The sequence below is a fragment of the Aptenodytes forsteri genome, unplaced genomic scaffold, assembly GCF_000699145.1.
Source record: "Aptenodytes forsteri isolate BGI_AS27 unplaced genomic scaffold, ASM69914v1 Scaffold54, whole genome shotgun sequence".
In the NCBI taxonomy this organism is placed as follows: domain Eukaryota; kingdom Metazoa; phylum Chordata; class Aves; order Sphenisciformes; family Spheniscidae; genus Aptenodytes; species Aptenodytes forsteri.
The window spans coordinates 8,339,869-8,352,982 of record NW_008796044.1 but is presented as its reverse complement, the minus strand read 5'-3'; the positions used below and the strand labels follow the sequence as shown (position 1 = coordinate 8,352,982).

General features: G+C 38.3%; 1 protein-coding gene across 1 annotated transcript in view; it reads right to left on the bottom strand.

Moving 5' to 3' along the window:
- Nucleotides 1–7,402: 7,402 nt before the first annotated feature.
- The window catches only part of CPEB4 (cytoplasmic polyadenylation element binding protein 4), a 46,166-nt gene continuing 40,454 nt past the window's right edge, over nucleotides 7,403–13,114 (bottom strand). The window contains exon 8 of the mRNA XM_009285749.1: nucleotides 7,403–11,828. Within this exon, the coding sequence (XP_009284024.1) occupies nucleotides 11,601–11,828 (228 nt within the window). The 3' untranslated portion in view covers nucleotides 7,403–11,600. The remainder of the gene's footprint in view (nucleotides 11,829–13,114) is intronic.

Genomic DNA, 13,114 nt, shown 5'->3' with positions numbered 1-13,114 from the left:
TACAGAAATACTTTTTTTAATTGTTTTAGCAGCACCAGCAATATGAATGGTGCTGACAATTTGTCGCCCTTGCGAATGGATCTGAAAAGACCACGCAGCAAACTGGAGTCTTTCTCCCCAGCCTTCGGAGGAGGCTGAAACTCCCCAAGGTCTCCAGGGCTGCTGTCACCTTGTCCCCTCGGCAGGGCAGGGTGCTGTGCAGACGGACCCCACGAGGTGGCAGCCTTACCTACCGAACCAGCCTGCGTCCCTGCTCCGGCAGCGACCTGGCACGAAGACGGGGAGTCCGGGGCGGGGGAAAAAACCCACAGCGCACTTCTGCCAAGTATCCCGGGATTTCCAGCTATTTTATACACTGTCAGAAAAAGGCATTTTGTGTATGCAGTTGAAAAAGAGGAAAACAACTTCCAGAGGCACAGCCTGACAGTTTGCCAGAGTAATCTGTTATTTCCCAATGATAAAAGGGCATCTACTGCAGGCTCCAAAGTGTACGGGCTAAAAAGGAGGTCACAGATATGATACAACCACCAAGTCAGTACTCTTGAGGTCAACTGTGATCTCAAAAAACCCCCAAACACCAGGGACTCCCTCCTCCTCTGCAAAGACCTGAGCTAACAAATTGGCCTGGTGAGGTAGCAGCCAGCAAGTTCAGTTTGGGGATATTAAGCCCGGAGAGAGGCAACCAAACAGCTTCATTAAAAACTGATCCTGGAGTGCAAACTTTGTAATGTCTATTAATCACAAAGCCCTGGTAAAGAAAGCACTCCTTTTGCTGAAATACATAAGACTCAGTCCACACCACAAAATAACCCTGAACACACACCCATAAGCCTGAACAGCACCTATTTTCATTCCATGACTGTCTTTGCACTGTGCATGAATACTTGCTGCTGTATCTTCCTGACCAGGAGTTCCCTTTGCCAACTGGCAAGCTGGTTCCTTCTTATGGCCCCGTCCGGGCATCAGGGCTACCAAATCAGTGGTTTTCTCAGCATCTTTATTTATGGAATATGCTTCCACCCTGCTCATACAAATACACGTGCCTTGTGTGGCACATTTTGTCCACTTTTTCCAACAGCACATTGCCAGGACTTTGATTTCAAATGCAAATTCAGATCAGATCCCTTTTAGGATCTATTACTACTGACAAAAATCAATGCCACTAAAATCTATGAGCAATCCACAGAACTGGAAAATTCAGCTATTTTAGCTGCGCATTGTTCTTCATCCTCCTTTCCACATGTGTGAATTGACTACCAGCTAGCCACTATCTCTGTATTTGTCACTTTGAACAAACAACTCAGTTTTTCACATCTTCAACTGCCTAGTTAAAAATAGACCAGATTCTAGCTTTCGGTCTGCACCTCATCATGCCGTTTGTTTTGTATTCAAATGTCAGCTTCTCCAGCTCAGAACTTGCATTGTTTCCTGAATTCTATTGTTTCAGTTTTACTTTGATCAAGTATGCATCATCTTCTATTACCCTTGACTATCGTTTTAAAATAAGGTAGGTTTTGGTGGTAGCAAGCCTACAGCTTATGCCAAGGAGAAGGAAGGAAGGAGCTGATGGGACGTTGCTGCATGCACATTTAGGGATTCCCTGACTCCCTAGTGATTCTCTGCAAAAAGGAAACTCCTTCTGCTGTTGGAGATTTGGTTTTCTATGAGGATTCTTTGCAATGGAGTTAAACAAAGTACTCACATGATTCAACATAATTCAGGCAAGGCAGATTGCTTATTAAGTATTACATTATCTTGATCAACTGCAAATTGTGGATACATCTGAAATACGAATCTTAACACTGTTAACAGAGATTTTTACATGGGAAGTATGCTAATTCTGACAACAGCTACAGTCAAACCTTGTTAATTATACCCTCAGCAGTAGCACAAACAATTACTGTATCTCCTTCATTTTCACAGAATATTTAATAAGAGTCACTGGAGTGAGGTATTTTATTAGAATGTGGTTACTTTACAGAATACACTGGGGACCATTTATTAGTATAACTAGGAACCATTATAAAAACAAAACTCACCACTTCTGGTAAATCGAAGCAATGCATTACGCCTTCAGTTTTTGCTTACTTGTAAAATTTCGTAATTTACAATGGATCTCACGGTTAATTATGTAAGCAATAACACAGGGAAGCAGAGAGATAAAATGGCCAGCTGCCATTTTAACACACCTGCATTTCATATTAATGAACCTGCCTATCTCAGATTGCTTTACAAACCATACATGTGGGAATCACTTCATCCACACCAGTCATAAGGAGAGGCATATTTTCCCATTTCTCCATGCTGCACATAAAAATATTTAGCAGACTATAAACTAAGTTTGTTACAATAAAAGCCTGAGCCTCCCCCCTTGAGAGATTTTCAAATCACCGAGAAGATCCATAGACTTTGTAATCAAAACCCAAGTCAATGAGACTGAAACCCTTGGCTTAGAAGAACTTTGTGTTACAGTATTTAAATAGAGATTCCCAATCTGAAATAAAGCTATGGGGGAAACTCAAAAAGGCAAAATGATCACTGAAGATAACACCAGAATTAAACAGCCTTATTTCTGGGAAAGATTTGTAGTCAAATAGATAACAGAAAAAGGTGGGTAAGGACTTCAGTTTCTCTGATTTCATTTTTCCACACAAATGTGCAAGTTACTGGTATTTAGTGATGACATCCTTTGTTTCCAAATCAGAGATAGTAAAACGTTATCTTGGCTCTTTCAAATTTCAGGCTGCGGGGACTATGATATTAAATGTTACTACTGCTATTCTGGGGAACGTGCAGTTAGACCTGACGTGAACACACAAATGGGGAAGTTTAGTCCTACCTGCGATAAGCCTCCAGATATTGTTCTCTCATCCTGGAAGAATACTGGTTCGGTACAGGATATAAAAAGCAAAAATCACTAAATCAACCCCAGATTCAGCAGTAATGTACGTCTTCCAAGACCACCTGTCCAAGCACAGAAAGCTCACGTTTTCTTAGCCTCTCTCCTGAAATCTAACATGATCTCAGGCCAAAGTGTGCCTGCAGGCTAACGTAATCACCAATACATCTGTCTGCATATATGAGACAGTGCTATTTAACTACAGTATAAATACCACTGAACTTCCTCAGCAGTAGGTCCACTTTGTAATGGTACTAGGGTCTTTGCAGAACTGTTCCAGACACTGAACATTCACTCCCTCCCTACCCCCCGAGACATAAGGATGCTGCCACAAGAGGAACAGAGCAGGGCTTCTGTCTCCAAGGATTGCTAGCTCTGCAGAGAAAATTGAAGCAGTCATTGCTTTGTTCTGCCATCACATTCCCCCAAAGATATCCCCCTGTAAAAGCAACCCTTGAGCAAATTTTCTTGCCACTGACTGAAAAGCTGAGTTGATTCTGCCAGTGTGTACAGAGCAACATCTGCCTGTGAACAGCTGGCCCGCTGAAGCAAAGCTGGGGGCTACTGCCTGCTGCTTACAATGAGAATGTTCGTCAAAAACCTAAAAAAAAAATCGCATTTAACTCATTGAAAGAGAATTCAAAAACACTTGGCATGAATGTACTCCATACACAAACCAGTACTGGGCACGTGCTTAAAGCGACAAGCACTGTCTTGAAAAATGACACTTTGCTAAATTGACAACTTAATGCTTTCACATGCATAGCAAGGCATAAACAATCACTAAGCAAACTGATCCTGGTTCATGAGTCAGCAGCAGTGTGAGATGGTGATTTAGATTGAGCAAACACTTTCTCAAACGTTGGGTCAGAGAAGGCTGGCAGAGACTTTTTTTTTTTTTAAATGCATATTGCTCTATGTGTGAATTGCTACTTCCACAGACAAACGTTGGGTCAGAGAAGGCTGGCAGAGACTTTTTTTTTTTTTAAATGCATATTGCTCTATGTGTGAATTGCTACCCTTCCACAGATTACAAAACTGTGTTAAGAGTTACCACCACACAGCGTGTCTCAACTGCATCTACACTATTAGTCTGCCATTTAAGTAAGATCAGTGTTCTTCACTCACATGAAAAGCAAAGCAACTCAACCTGCTATACAGTTTTGGAAGAAAAAAAAATGCCACATAGCTGAGAGTGATAAAACTAAGTCCATTTCAAACATTAAGATTAATGCAAAACCTAAAATATGTTCTCACAGTTACCTTTTACCCACGTTGTGTTCAGAAGATTTAATCTCAGCTTTCATGACTCACCAAAATTAAATTTCAGGAAGAAAAACACAATCAAACACAGACCTTATATACTTCCATATTTTGTATATACAAGAAGGACTGAGAACTTTTGACTAGCAAATTTTGTGAAGGAACCTTAACAGAATAGTACCACACTATGGCTTCCCAAGCTCCATAAACAAGGTGACTGAGGGAGCTTCTCTTAGTGATAGATACATTCAAATAAATTAACATTTAGTATCAAATTGTCTCTCTGACAAGCCCTACAAATTGTCAGCAAATTATAGTTCATGTGTCATGAAAACGGGTGATATCTGATAGCATTAATCAGAGCATCAAGTTTCAGACTTTCTCCCCATCTTAAATGGGGAGTTCTGTAGCGTATTTAGAACATGGATTCAACCCCTCCACCCCGCGCAATTTCTATGACTGCAAAGACAGCTGCAAGTATAGTCTTATCCCAGAGGCTGTTTTTCATACTGAAAGACTGAATCAGCTTATTTTACACAGAGGAAGAGATGTCAGTGTTTTTTCCTCATCTATCCTTTCTGAGGCTATTATTTGTCTTAGATTTCCTGTAGGCAAGCGATGTGCATTTTGGACTGTAGCTGAGCAGGCTTTCATAGCACTGAATAAACAGCAGCTGGAGAATCAGGTCACACAGTAGAAACTGTCCAACAATGACTTGACGGCTAAGAGACTCTCTTTAAAATATACCTTAGCCTTCAAATCTGTACTAGATGGATTATATCCATCTCCACCCAAACAGAGTTTCTTCACTGATGTGGAATGTAGCAGTTCGTTTAGTGAAAGTAGCACCCAAGAGAAAGCTGGTGGCTGACTGTGCTCGACGAGCAGTTTGTGCTGAAAAAATAGTTGAGATCATGTACTGTGGAAATTCTGAAATTCCACCCAGCAGGCACACCTCCATCTTCTAGAGTCTGCCTGTAGCATTATTTATAGTTTCAGGACAAACTGAAACCCAAAAGGGATTTGTTATACCATCTTTCCTAGAAAGTTACTTCTCAGCGATTCAGAACCAGCCAAGGCCATCACTACCAAAAGTGATTATTTTTAGTTTTGAACCCTCCAGACTTTTGGCATTTCACACCTTATTCAGTTGAATTTTTTAGCCTCTGCCTATGTAATAAAATTTCATTTATTAAACATTCAAAGTATTTTGCAATCTTCATATAGGAAATTTTAGAATGAATATACACATCCTCAACTGTAAATCAGATGCTATGTCCTGATAAACACCTCTAAGTTTACAGAATTTGTGAATTGAAATCAGTGCCTTGTTTGTGAAAGACATCGCTAATTCCACCATCATGGCATCAAAAGACTTAAAATCCCCATATGCCAGGACCAAATTTTAAGTCTATCACACTTGTTAAAAAACATTATCAGATAAACCACTGATAAGCACATGCTTTCTAAAAGACCATTTGCACTTGAAAACAATGTCAAGAACTTGTTATCACATTGGGAGAGGCTGAACTATGACTATTTCCTAACAAGACCAAAGCAGAGAACAGAGAGATAACGATTCCGTAACCAGCCAAGTCACACGCTAAAAACTGGTCAATACTGTCTGGTACTGGCTGGCTGGCGCAAAACGCAGCACTGAGGAATTCATTATTCCCTGGGCAGACAACCCATCACTAGCCTCTGTATTTTTGATCAAAGTGTACCAGCATTTTCTGTTTATTTTTAAATAGCCATTTTAAAGGATTAGAAGTATCTGCGCGGAGTCACCAGCAAAACTTTTTAGTCTTGTTAAAAACTAGTTTCTAAAGGCATTAGCTTCTAAGTTTGCATCATCTGAAGCCAGTGGGAATCGAAGTGATTAGCATCTTGCAGAACTAATCCCATTACAGCTCAATTCTGTAAGATCTGCATTTCCTGAAGCGCCCACAGAAAAGAACGATACTCAGCATCTACTTAACATTTACAACACCATCCCTCAGATGATGGCACAAGAGATTAGCGGCTCAGACGCCAACAGCAAAGTGCTGGTCAGTGCAGTGGGCACAGTTTGATTCCTACTGCAGTACTGTATTTTGGGCAGCAGTTTTTATCACAAGGTACATGTGCATATTCCAACTCACGGTTCCACTTCGCAGAGCTACTTCCAGACCAACCAGAATTATACCTCATTGAAGCTTAGCTGTTTGTATCAAAGTACGAAAACCAACAAAGTTTGGGGAATTCCTACCGAGGATGCAAAACTCTTGAATCCTTCATGCACGGTTCCTGTTGAATAGTCCTTGAGGGGCAGATACGTAAAGTTGTAACACTTCACAAGACTTTTTAGACATCTCAGGTTTAGATACTTTAAATTAAAGGCTGACACTAGCAAGCCCTTTAAAATGCCAGACTTTTTCCTTCTGTTAGTATCAGATCACAACCATGAGACCATTAAAAAAGAATCCTTGTCCGTCCACGCCTCCCTTGGCTCTACTCTGGCCCTAGTCTGGTTATCTTTTTGTCCCAGCTGCGGAGTGGTTTCTGACTTACATGATGCATTACATGTACCTCAGTGGTATTCTTCTCATTGAACATGTCGCCTGCCCAGTTAGCTTGATTTCACAGCTGTGTATTGGTTTTCATCTTTGTCCCTATCAATTAGCAGCAGAGAGCACTAAGTAGAAACAAGTTATCTAACTACAATTCTTTGGCTAGGTTGATATGCTTAAGGCTGTGCAAAAAATAGGAACGGCAGTGCTAAAGCTGCTGAAAGGCTTTTCCAAAGCTACACACGATTTCTAACGAATACTCAACAAGCACCAAATTCACAAAATTAAGTAGTTAGCATTCAACATTCCCTAAAGACAACATCTGGACACAAGCAGTAAAAAGGGTTCTTCTTACAGCCCGATTCAACAGAGAGCAATTCTACAGCCCTCTAGACATTGCCCTTTACACTTCTGCAACATTGCACATTGATTTTGTACCAGTTTTATGCAGTGTTCAGGGTACTCAGCATCTCTCAAGTGGTTATACCCTCCCTCACACACCCCCTACAGAACCATGCTCCAAGTTTTGACTGGAACAGGACTGCAGAACTTAGCCTAAAGCCCTTTACACTTCATATAGCCAGACGTGTGCTGTACACTTCATCAAAATCACTTCCCCAAGGCCCATGAGCTTCAGCCACAAAGGAACACGTTTCTACAGGAAGCTTAAAATAAAAAAGTTAAGAAGAAACATTGAGTTAAAAGTTTTATTCATTCAACATCTCACATTACAAATATTTAAAAATTATATGCATACTGGTATAAATAGTCATTTGCAAACTATTTAATAACATTAATTTTCACTAGCACTTCAACAAATGAACTCTTTAAAAAAAGTAACTTGTGTTATATAACTTAGAGTAGAACATACAAAAATATGAACTTAAACGTGAAAATGACTTTAATAAAAAATGAATTACCCTTATTTAAAATGCTATAATAAATACTACAACCTCCCCATACACAGTAAAAACTATATGGAAATTCAGCCAAGTAGTACAATTAACTGACATACTTAAATAACTTTTCCTTCTGATAATATGAGCAATACATTGGGGGAAAAACATATTAGGGATTAGTAAAAACTAGACACCCACTTGCTAAAAGTTTCACTTCCAAAAAATATAACAAAAAAATCTGATGAAAATTATAAAAACTAACTATACTTTAAAATTTAAAAATATAAAAAATAAAACAGTTGAATACAATATTGTCCCAATTCTTACAATGCTATCACAGTAGCTTTAAAATAATAAAATAAAGCAAATGACCAAAACCTTTTATTCCATTTTTTTAAAAATAATCTCAAATTTACATTAGTAGAAAGATTGATTTCTGATTCTTTTCTTTAGAAACACCAGCAAGAAAGAGGATTTACTAGAACAGTAGAAAATGACATTTTTAAATGTCTGCAATTAAAAACAAAGAATTACACTGCAAAGATCTTCCAGAAGTCTGAAATAGGTATTGCACATAACTTGAAGTTAGCTTGCCACAATTCATCACATTCAAGTTTTAAATCACCTTTTAACAGAAGGTTTTAACTCTTCAAAAACAAAAAGGGGTGAATTATCAAGTCTTTCCAACAGCATCCTTATAAAACGCTAAATTCATTCACTGCAAGTTTTAAATTTGCATTCTGCAGAGGTCTGTGTATGGAGAAAAATATACTATACCAAAAAGCACGGGGCAGTGGGGTTCCTTTACATATAAAATAATCAGAAACACTTTATTTTACATTGCAAAAATAACCATGTGATTACTCTGTAACTACATTGTAAATACATGGCCAGTGCCATGCTAGTGTGATAAAACTACATGCTTATTAACCCCTTTGCAAATTGAAGTGATACCCTAAGACTGGTAACCTAATTACATGTTAATTATGTTTGGAGCTACATGGTAACCCCAACTACAAATCCCATGTAATCAGAAGGACATGTAATCACTATTTAAGTACAGAGTAATGTATATAGTTGTTTATGCCCTGTAAATCGAAGTGTAACCAAATAATCTGTAAACACGCTTGTCACACAATCACAAGTGAATATTAGTAGAATAACAAAATCTTACATTAGTCATGCATACTAACATTACATGCCTGCCACTTAGCAGGCTCTCTTTTATTCTTTAAATATAATTTAAAAGAGCAGACACATTTCTGCATCAAACACCTAACATCAATTTTTTATTAATATTAAAAATGGCTAAACATTCACCAAAAACGTCTGCATTTGTGTATAATTTTTAAAAACTTAGTAAGAAGCGGTAGACAATTTTGATGTTTACTTTTAAATTTCTACACTATATTTATGCATTTAATTTTCATGGGTCTAAAGACTGTCATTTGTCACTTTCATGCTTTTCTTCTTTAATTCTCAACTTTACATATACTATTTCTTAAATTATGTGTACACCAAATACCTGGTGCTGGGCTAAGATGTTTAAGCAACATGCTTTTTTCTCTGCAGATTCTAAAATAGCATTGCCAGTGCACAACATCCATAATAAAATGTATATGCAGAGCACTGAAATGTATAAAAAGCAGAATATAAGAAAATAAAATTTATTAAAATTATTTATATTAAAAAATGAAGTATATGAAGATCTCTCAGTAATAAAAGTACAAAAAGCTACTCTTTGCAATATGAAAAAGTGATGTATTGCATAAAGAGATATCCCGTCAGTGAAAAGTGTGCCTAAAAATGCTCACTGTTGGAAAAACAAGATATACAAAAGTAGTGCATAACAAATATACATTATGTGCATGACAAAATAAGTTAGCTACAAAAACACTGTACCGAAATTCAGCAGGTCATGTACAAAGGGAAAATTATTATTCAAAGCTAGTTCTCAAACAGTGTTATTTCTTGTAATGGTAACCCATCTCACCTGTTTACTGGGTAGGATCGGCACAATAGCACACCCCAAGCCACCTACAAGCATTAAAAAAATTAAAGGAACATTCCAACTATAATTATGTACTTCAGAGAAAAAAAAGTCCCTGACAATCTACACAAGAGCACTCTGCATTTGCATTACTGTTGTCAATATTTTCAGGGATTTCATTAAAAGCAGCTCCCTTTCTATACTTGACTAGTAGACAGCAAATGTCTCCATTTTGACCTTTGGAACTTGGTAAGGTATAGTTCATTAAAGCCTGTATTGAAAATAAAAACTGCTTCTCATAAAGATAATCTGGGCTGGGGGAACAGGATGAGGGGGGCCGACAAAGGCTTTTAACGGAGCAGATGTTTTCCAAGCAGTGCTGAGGCAAGTCTTTGGTTTGAGAGAATCTAGGATGGTACCATGCGACTCAGGCAGTTCAGAAGATTGCCACTAAATTTGTTTGTTTGCACACTGCTAAACAAATCATTTGAGAAGTTGGCCAGGGCATTAGTTCAAAAGTAATAAAAATAATTTCAGAACTACTCCTTCATTCAACTATTTCAAACTAAACCCCTGCACCCGCTCTTTATCATTCAATTAACATGTACTGTGTTAATGCTTCTCAAGGTAGAACTTATTTATAATAAAGCAGGCATTAACTTAGCAATGTTGGCACTTCAAATACCTGTGTGTCTTTATTTCCCCATATTAAGTTCTGAAGAGGTGGAATCTTAGTTGGGATTCTTTCTACAGGAGGAGTAAGAAAGGCATATGCACACTTGCACCGTTTCATGCACAAATTCAGAAAACAGTGCAAAACAAGACTTGGAAACTATGTAGGTTCATGCCTTCTGTTACAACTAAGTTAGAGGGTATTTAACTTTACATCCAAGATGGGAAACGAATAAGCAGCCAATTTTAGTTTGTGTGACACAATGGAATATCAAAACTTCAGTAAAAATCAGTGATATCCTTGAGGTATCTTTAGGTTTTTTACTTTTTCACGTCAAAATGGAGAGCAAAGGCTGGCCCCTGATGAATGTTAGTATATTAGGATATAGAGTTATATATAGCCATCAAAAATAAAATCTATATATTTATCCTTCAGGAGAGGAAATGCCAGTTAACTAGTTGTCATTACTCTAGCTTTGGTAGGATTTCTAGGGCTGTAACCAGACAATTGAGTTCTCTTAAAGAAAAAAAAAGTGCACTCCCCCCTCAGTAGTAACTTTACTCAACTTTTACATTCAGGAATTCTTAAAATGTAATCATTTTGATGAAAATATAGTAAGCTCTGCCTATCTCATTAGCAATTTGGATGTGGGTGGTAGTCAGAGGCACGGTCAGATACATACCGAGCTAAAATTTCAGCCTCAAACCCTTAACAGATTTAAAAAAAAAAAAAGATCATTATCATAATGCTGCTTCAACTTTGCTCATGCATTTTTGTTGCTTTAAACATGCTCTTTCCTGTTGGTGGGTAAATGCTAACTTCATCCATTGCTGGAAAAATTTGAAGTCAAAACAAAGAGAGGCAAAAACAGGCTTCCCTGGGGGAAAAGTGTCAGAACAGACTGATAGTGTTATTGTTACATGGTTATTTTAATAAAAGTATTCTTATGTTCTTTATTAACAATAATTTAATTAAAAAACCAAAATACTCTATTGTTTCAATTCTCTTTTCTTAATATTTTTCTCTCCTCTAAGAAAATGTTGCATGAAATTAAGTGTTCTCTTGGTAGTAAAGACAAGAGAATGCAACTCACTTGCAACATGTTATCAATACGAAAAGGAGTTCCCAATACAGTTTTCAATGACAAGATTCTACAAAATACCCATATTATAGGTCATTCTTTCATTATACTATTGTTAAATTACAGACTACTACAAAAGGACATGCTATCTTGAATAAGAGAAAGGGTAGGGTGGGGTAGGGACAATCAGGATAACAGAAGAGTGCACTTAATTTGAGGCCTGCATATGAGCACTGCAGTGATCATTTAGTTCCAGCGGAATGAAATATGTCTTGGGCGATCTCCTCCCTCCTTCACCAGGGGCTTGTGGAATTCCCTGCCAGCGCGTGAATGGATAGCAGCCCAGCAATATTCACAGTAATACTGCAGACAGGTAACATTAGCACAGAAAAATGGAGCAAACTTTCCACCGCAACGGGCCCCCTGACATTCATCACAAAGCTGATCATCCAAGACATATGGCTTAACTTCCACCTGTATTCAGAAAATGAGAATGAAGTTTACAATTCTTAATAACAATGTAGATAATGACAATTCCACACAATTTACTATCTGTGTTCTAGCAGGGTTGCAATCACAGTTCTGTAGTAGGGAACATCACACTCAAGAATTTTCCCCCTCACTACACACGATCGTCATCATTAAACACCCAAAACTACAGGCACTTTACTTGAGAACAATCCTGCTCCCACTGTCCTCCTTGATCCTTAAAAAAAACAAACAGAAACCAATGCTGACCATCGGTATCACACATGCTGTCATTGCTTTACAGAAAGGACCAATCAACCTATTGTTACAGAACTGATACGCAGACTCATAACCCTGGAGAATTCTGGGGGTTTATTTTTAAGTACGGTGATGCACAATGAAGCTCCTACCCTTTCAGGTAGGAATGTAAACTGTTTACACAACACTAACTGCAGATTAAATATGCACGTGGTCTGCAAATTCCCATGTCTGCATTTCCAACTTTAAAAATTTCATTTATTAATAAACAGCACACTTCTGTTTTCTTTTTCTGTGGCTTAGTCCTCTCAGCAAAAGGAAACCTATCTAATCTTGTTGGGATCAAATGAGAAGCTTAAAATGGGACTTATGGCCACCTACGCTGTTGACATTAAGGGCCAGATGATGAGCAGTAATTCAGTACAGCAGACAAGAAAGGAGAAGAAAAATTTCTTCAAGTTCTTAACTGATAATGACTCACAGGAACTTACCAGCTGGTGCTCCAAGGATACATCTACACTGCAACATCTGCAGGCTACTAGCTTTTAATCTAGGCATTTGCATACCAAAACCAAGCCTGCTGTACTGTGGGCTACAAAACCCTGAGCTACAAAACTCCAGAGCACTTTCTCTGTGACAGCAAGGCAAAGCTTGCTGCTTGCAGTATCCAAGCTGGCTAGAGCACAGCTCGTTTAGACATGCCTATGTGTTTAAATCACAACTGCAGTACTGCCATTCCCTACAGGCTCAGTTTCACCTCAAAACCAGCAACCACCTCCACTCCCATTCCTTCACTCCACAGAACTGTGAAAGGTCCAAGTGACATATTGGAAGCACAACTTTAACTTCACGTTAAAAAAGTATAGGTACAAGTTCCTGTTCTAGAAGTGTTTGTGAGCCTTCTCTGAAGTTCATTTAATTAGGTGTTTTCACAAACATTTCCAAATATCCAGACTGTGACTGGTGTCTCGACTGTTAACCTGTTATCTCTGCATCCGGCTTAGGGACGCTCCTTTCTGTATCTCACAAACCTC